The sequence below is a fragment of the Lonchura striata genome, chromosome 3, assembly GCF_046129695.1.
Source record: "Lonchura striata isolate bLonStr1 chromosome 3, bLonStr1.mat, whole genome shotgun sequence".
NCBI lineage: Eukaryota > Metazoa > Chordata > Aves > Passeriformes > Estrildidae > Lonchura > Lonchura striata.
Window position 1 is genome coordinate 100114570 of NC_134605.1, and position 6441 is coordinate 100121010.

A 6441-nucleotide genomic window follows, 5' to 3' on the forward strand; every position below is an offset into this window, starting at 1 on the left:
TAAAATAATGATTATATTTCAATATTATTTCAAGTAAAACAGTAAGTTACTGTTTCTGAAGTAATTACTAGTAGCTCACTCCCATGCGTGATGCCAGAGTGCAGGCTTCAGGTGTGAAACATGCTACAGGTTTTGCTTAGCTCAGGATCACAGCTTTCTCAATTTTCTGCTCTGGGTTTTCTGTTGTTTTTTAAGTTGTTTTTTGTAGTTTTGTTTTGTTATGTTTTTAGTTTGGATTGTTTTTTCCAAGAACAAACTCAGGGAAATTTCTGTACACATGGGTGTTACAGGTGTAGATAGTGTGTGGACTGCCGTGATGCTGAATTCTTAAAGTGACTGCTCTTCACTTTTGTTCAGTTACTTAATTTTTTTGAACAGCCTTTACAATATAGAAATAAAACCAAACTTTGTAGCTTCATTAGCATTCCAGTTTTTCACCATCTTGGCTTTTAAAACCATGATTTATATTAGCAAAATGGAAATTGGTTTTGCTCTGATCTTCTGGGAGATATTTTAAACTTTGGTTTTGTCAAGCTTTTCTTCATATGAATATGCCACAAATCTGAACTCAGGAGATAACATGATGGCTTTAGTATAGGCATATTTGTTATGAATTTTGTGACCTTGTCCTTAAAAAATAATTCCTGTTTTATGTCAGTTACATTTCAACAGCTGTAACTGTTGCAACGTACTTGGTACAATGCACACAGGACATCAAATATTCTCTGAAAGAAAAATGAAGGTGCTTTTACACCAGATGTCATTAGTTCTTTACTGAATGTTATTATTGTGTCGAGGGAAGTTACTAAAAAATTGTGGCCAACTTCTTATCTAGTAGCAAATTGTCTGTTTCATGAACAGTGCATTAGATTGACCTCATTTATAACATAATGGAGAATTTCAGGCACACAATAACTAGGTAAATGTAGTGCCAGTTCTGTGTAAATATGTTCTTGCTGTAAAATATTACAGCAAGATTACACGTGGATTTGCAAAGGCAGAATCGTGATTTTTCATTTTTTATATTCTTTTTAGGATGTTTATTCATACAAACAAGTCGGGGTTTCTTTAAACAGAATATTTACAGTTAATCCCAAAGGAGAACTTATACAAGAGCATGCAAAAACAAACATCTCATCGTAAGTAATCTTTTATCCCTAACACTTTATGGACTAAGTTAATTTGCTGTATCTTATGACTCAAATTGCCCAAAGATCCATTCAGCTGTAGAAATTCAAGATTGTTTTGAATGCTTCAAACAAAACAAAAAAGATTTAGAATAAAATACAGACTTTCCACTTCCCTTCAGTTAAACTGACAAAAAGAATTTTTTTGTATTTAGTATAATCCATCTACTTTAGTCATGTAAAAGATTTAGAAGTGGATGATTTAGTCTGTATAAAAATGAAACTCACTAGTTTGCTGACACCATCTGCCTTTTCCTGGCCTTTTCAAAGTTTTCTTTTCCTGGATCTCCTATCTAAAAGAACCAAAAAACAAAATCTGAAGAGCGGTTCAAGTGCTTCCAGAAAGATGCTTAGGCACTGGTAACCCCTAATACTGGAATGGCTTTTAATAATGTTAAGTGCTGGTGTCCTTAATTGAAGGGGAGCCATATCTGTATAAAATATGAATAATCAGTTGAGCAGGGAGCTGTTTGAGCCAAGCAGGACAGAAATGAAGAAGCAGAATGTTGTGATTGAATATTTTAGCAGATGATCTGGGTGTAAAATGGCATCTGTTTCTCACTAGGTAAGTATCATTTGTTAGAATGAAGGGATTAGAATGAATTTCTTATCCTAACTGTAAATCCTTTCTGGAAGCTGGGCACCAAAATTAAATTTAGTTTTATTCCTTTGAGAAGGGTGACTTGCCCACTTTGTCTGTTTGTAAATATAGTCATGCCTGAGTGGTTGGGGGCATTAAAGAAATGAAAATGAAAAGGTTCAGCTTTTTTTTTTTGTTTTGTTTTGTTTTGTTTTCCAGCTATGTCCGACTCTGTGAAGTGGTAGACCATATTTTCCCTTTGCTGAAAAGAAGTCATTCTTCAGACTTCCCATGTTCTGACACCTACAGCCAGTTCACCTACTGGAGAGAACCTCTGCCTCCATTTGAAACTCAGGATGTACATCCAGCCTCATCTTAACCCCATCTCCAAATTGTTGGTCTCACTTCAAATAATGGGTTGGCTTGTGTTGGAAGGACACTACTTGGCTTTTGCTGTTGACAGTTCAGTTGGAATCTGTGAAGTTTTGAGCATTGTAATCCTCTGTTGTGAGCAAACTTGGAATGCTTTTTTTATGCTTTTTATATACTTAGTCAGGTTTCCAGACAAGAGGAGTCTTGCTAGAAATAGGAGTTGCTTTTCTAGGTCCTCTCTCAGCTCCTCAAATTTTGCCATGCACTTTCATTATATAAGATCAATTAAAAGTGCAGTGATGCTGGGGTTGCAGGTAAAACATGCCATAAGGTTGTAAAGTGATTCCACATCTGTTCTGCATCACTGAAGCCATCTTCCATCCTGTCAGAACCCCTTGCCAGTAAGGGAGCTGAAGGTGCTCACCATTCCTGACATTATCTGGTGTTACAGACAGGGATTGCAATCTATATATCAAAATCCTGCTCTCTGAAGGAGCAATTGATTCTTCCCCTCTCCCCTTGCTTGACCAACAACTGTTTGTTTAAGAGTTAATTATTGGTCTAGATTCTCAGCAGATGTAAATCAGTATAGCTGTGAAACCCAATTGAGCTGTGTTTGATTTATTCCAGCCTGTTTTGACATGGGACATTTCTGAGGAAATTAGTTATGTGTATTCTAAATAGAAAGTACATTAAATAGGATGCCAGATTCTTTCAGTCTTTCTCAGTCTGAGAACTATCATGCTTCAAGAGTAGCTTTTTGGATCAAGGTAAGTGTTCAAATGGAAAATACAGGCCACTGTGGATAGTGCCCGCCTTACTGAAGTGGCTGATTTTGAGTAAACACATCTTTCACACACAGTGTGCTGAGGTTGAAGATTTTTTACTGAGCCAAAAATAGTAAGGATTTTATCAAAATGGAATAGTTTTGTTTGAAATATTATTTTGGTTAAAATGTGAATTTTGATGCTGGTGAATGATGTATCTCAGGTTTTTACTGTATGGATTTTTTTGCTTTGTTTTGTATCATAAAGAATGGATACTTTTAGTGCAATTTACTCTCCTTTAAGGCAATGAAATAGCCTCTTTTCTTTTTTTTTCCTTATTTATCCAGACACAAGCTGTAGATATTGCTTTTGACAGCCTTAAGACTGAACTGTGTGCACTAAAAGCAATACTGTGGATCAGTTGATAACATTTTTCAAATGGTCTGCCTTTAGACAATGTGGTACTTAAAATATGGACTCCAAGTGCCCACATGCCAAATTATTTCAAATGTGTCGTAGTTAGGAAAGAAACTTACTTCTTCTTTTTGAAATACACTGAAAAGTCTAATTGCTCTCTGAAATGCTGAAAATGGCATCATGGGTTTCTGTGTACATTGTATTTCAGTATGACTACACTGGTGGTTCACAAGCTGTGGTCTCTGCCAGCCTGTGATCCGAGGCTATAGTAGGTGTTTTGCAACTGCTTTGTAGTGTTTTCACTTAAGAGTTTAATAACAGGAAGGCAGAGTGGTCCAGCAGAAATTTTAAGATGTGATTGTGGTTGGCTATCACCCAGAAATTTGGAAATGACTGCTCTGGATCACATTTGTTCTGTAACAACAGATTCTGGTTTTACACATCAAGAGTGATAGCAGTGTAGATAGGATGGTAACTCTCTGGTAGGGTTTTTCTAAGTTTACTACTGAAGACTTTATCTGGGATCTTAGTGGGCCAATTAATGTTTTCTCTGTGCCTTCAATAGTAATGAGAACAAGTGCAATGCTTTACATAGCTGCAGTGTGCAGTGGAGAGTCCTCCCCAAGTCTTCTTTTCACATGAAGGTTGCTACTTCAGGAAAGGTAAATATCTGCTTTGGACATATCAGGACACAAAGAGGAAGAAATGAGTATTTGATAAGCCAGAACTGATTGTGTTCTCTTGAAAGTTTAAAGCAAATGCAAATATCTTTTTACTTCAAGGTGTAAGAAATACGGGGTAGATTTTCTGAAAGACAATCAGTGGGGATTGCAGATTGCCAAACTGAGATGGTTTCATCTCTAAATGTAGCCACACTTTCCTTTAATTATCTGTTAATACTTGTCATTAATGATTGAATATATGGACAGATGTACTAGCTGCATCCTATTTAAATTCAGTTTTGGTAAAGGCCTACTTCAAGCCATTTATTATGTAAGATATATAAAATAAAACAGTGAGAGGCTGACAGTTTTGTGGTTTTTATCCTTAACAGTAGTTAAAATCTATTTTCCCAAGATGCTACACACAGCAGCTCCTACCAGAAAAGATGGTCCCTGAATGTTCTCCACAATTAAAGCCTGTGATATAACTTAATAAATATATATTATAACTTAATAAATAGGCAGTCCAGGGTTGTTTGTTGGCTTTAGTGTTTAAAACCAAATGATAGTGTGAATGAGGAACTATTTTAATTGTCAGATCACAGTGGCCACAGTGCAGTGCTGGTACAGGTAACCCTGAAGTGCTGCAGAATCTGTCCCAGTTTTTCAAGATTTGGTTAAACAGGGTTATGGCTGACTTTTCTATTGTTGGTAACCATCTGCTTTAAGGCTGAAGTTGGACTGCATGACCTCCAGGGGTCCCTTCTGACCAACTTTTCTGTGATTCTGTGACTTTCAGTACTTCAGTTCTGAGTTGCTGCATCCCTCATTGTATCCAAAATTGAAATCTAGCTGAAGAGTGTGAGGAATGTGTGTTGCTGTAACTTTTTATCAAATTTACTGACTAAAAAGACACTTACATGAAAATCAAGGATTTGACCTGCTAGAAGCATCACCATACTTTTCCAGAAAGTATAAGACATTTTGATTTGGTAACTGAATAATTTTAGTACAATATTTAAATTTCTTTGTTAACTCATTTAGAAGAAAAAAGTGTGGTTTAAAAAATTGCTACTCTTTCTGTGAAAGAAAAAAAATCAACTGTGCTTGCAGTGTAATGCTGGTTTTTGTTACAGAAAGAATATGTTAACATAAGTATGTAGACACATTAAATCACAGTATATTCTATTCATACAATACACAGAAACTAGAATATGCAGCAGTGAGGAGTGGCTAATGTTTTCTTTCTTGATGCTGATGACTGCACCACTCTAGCTGGGTCATGGGAGGGAAAGAATATTGTACTTGTGACATTAGTTATGCTGAAGATAAAATGTTACTGCTGTAATTTGGGGAAGGAAGAGAAAGAGGTATTGGTTATTTTTTATTTGTAGATATGGTTTGTTATTATTTGAAAGCCTATTTATATACAGTGTTTCCTCTGTATATGTATGTGCTACTGCAGTGATGAAAATAGCTTTAACACTTCATTTTGATCTGCTGAATGCAACAAGGGTAGAAATATATATTGTAATAAAGACAATAATAAATTTTTTCCTGACTTTTCTATTTTCCTGTATTCTTTGATCATGGCAGAGTGCTTTTGCAGAACTGCTGAACCATGGCTTTTTTATCTCCAGTCTCCACTACCTGTTTCTTACTGGGACTATCCAGTATAACTTACATTATTTTTGCTGTTCAGCTGCAGTGTTTTACCCAGAGCCTTTTAAATCTGAAAGATTAAAGTTTACTGAGGGAGATGGGGCCAGGATCTGGGCTCTGGCTGTTTTGGGACATGGGAACAGCCCCTTGGAGCCAAGAGCAGACAGACAAGAACTGGAGCAAATTGGAGCAGGAGCAAATTGGAGCAGTCAGGAATCCTACCCCACCCCGGCGTTTTTTGAATCTTCCTTTTGTCTAATTCCTAGTGTGACCTAAGCAAAAACTGTCCATCTGTTTTGAATGGGGATGTTGTCATCCATGGCAGTGAGACCAGATAGCCTGTTTTGTGGGGCTTCTCTTTGACATAGGCCATCCTGCTGGGGAAAAGCCAATAACCCTTTTTTTCCTCCTGTCTCTGAGAACACAGTGGTGCCTTTTGCTCCCACTGCCAGGTTTGCTGAGCAGTCACTGCAGTGCAGTGATAGTGCCAGGCCTGTGCGTGCTGGTATGAAAACAAAGATGTTTGGGGTTGATAAGGCTCTGCGGCATCTCAAGCTCTCTGTTAAAAATACAAGAGCAGCCGTATTTGGGCAGCCTGCAGTCACTGCTTCTTCAGTTTTCTCTGTCTTCTGTATGTCTCTGCCTTGTATAAACATTTACCCTGGAGCTCTGGAGACAGACTGGGAAATGAAGGTGCCCTTTTAATTAAAAGTCAGAGAAATGGTGCTTTTGCATCAGCAAACCAAACTTTATGAGGACACACTCATTGCTCCTGAAATATCCCATTGACACTA

At 37.1% G+C, this 6441-nt stretch overlaps 1 protein-coding gene across 3 annotated transcripts in view; it reads left to right on the plus strand.

Annotated features, from left to right (window-relative positions):
- Window positions 1–5554, plus strand: part of LPIN1 (lipin 1) — an 80177-nt gene extending 74623 nt beyond the window's left edge. For all 3 annotated transcript variants that reach the window (XM_021525386.2, XM_021525389.2, XM_021525387.2), the window contains 2 exons: window positions 1036–1139; window positions 1987–5554. In XM_021525386.2, the coding sequence (XP_021381061.2) occupies window positions 1036–1139; window positions 1987–2146 (264 nt within the window). In that variant the 3' untranslated portion in view covers window positions 2147–5554. The remainder of the gene's footprint in view (window positions 1–1035; window positions 1140–1986) is intronic.
- The last annotated feature ends 887 nt before the right edge of the window (window positions 5555–6441 follow it).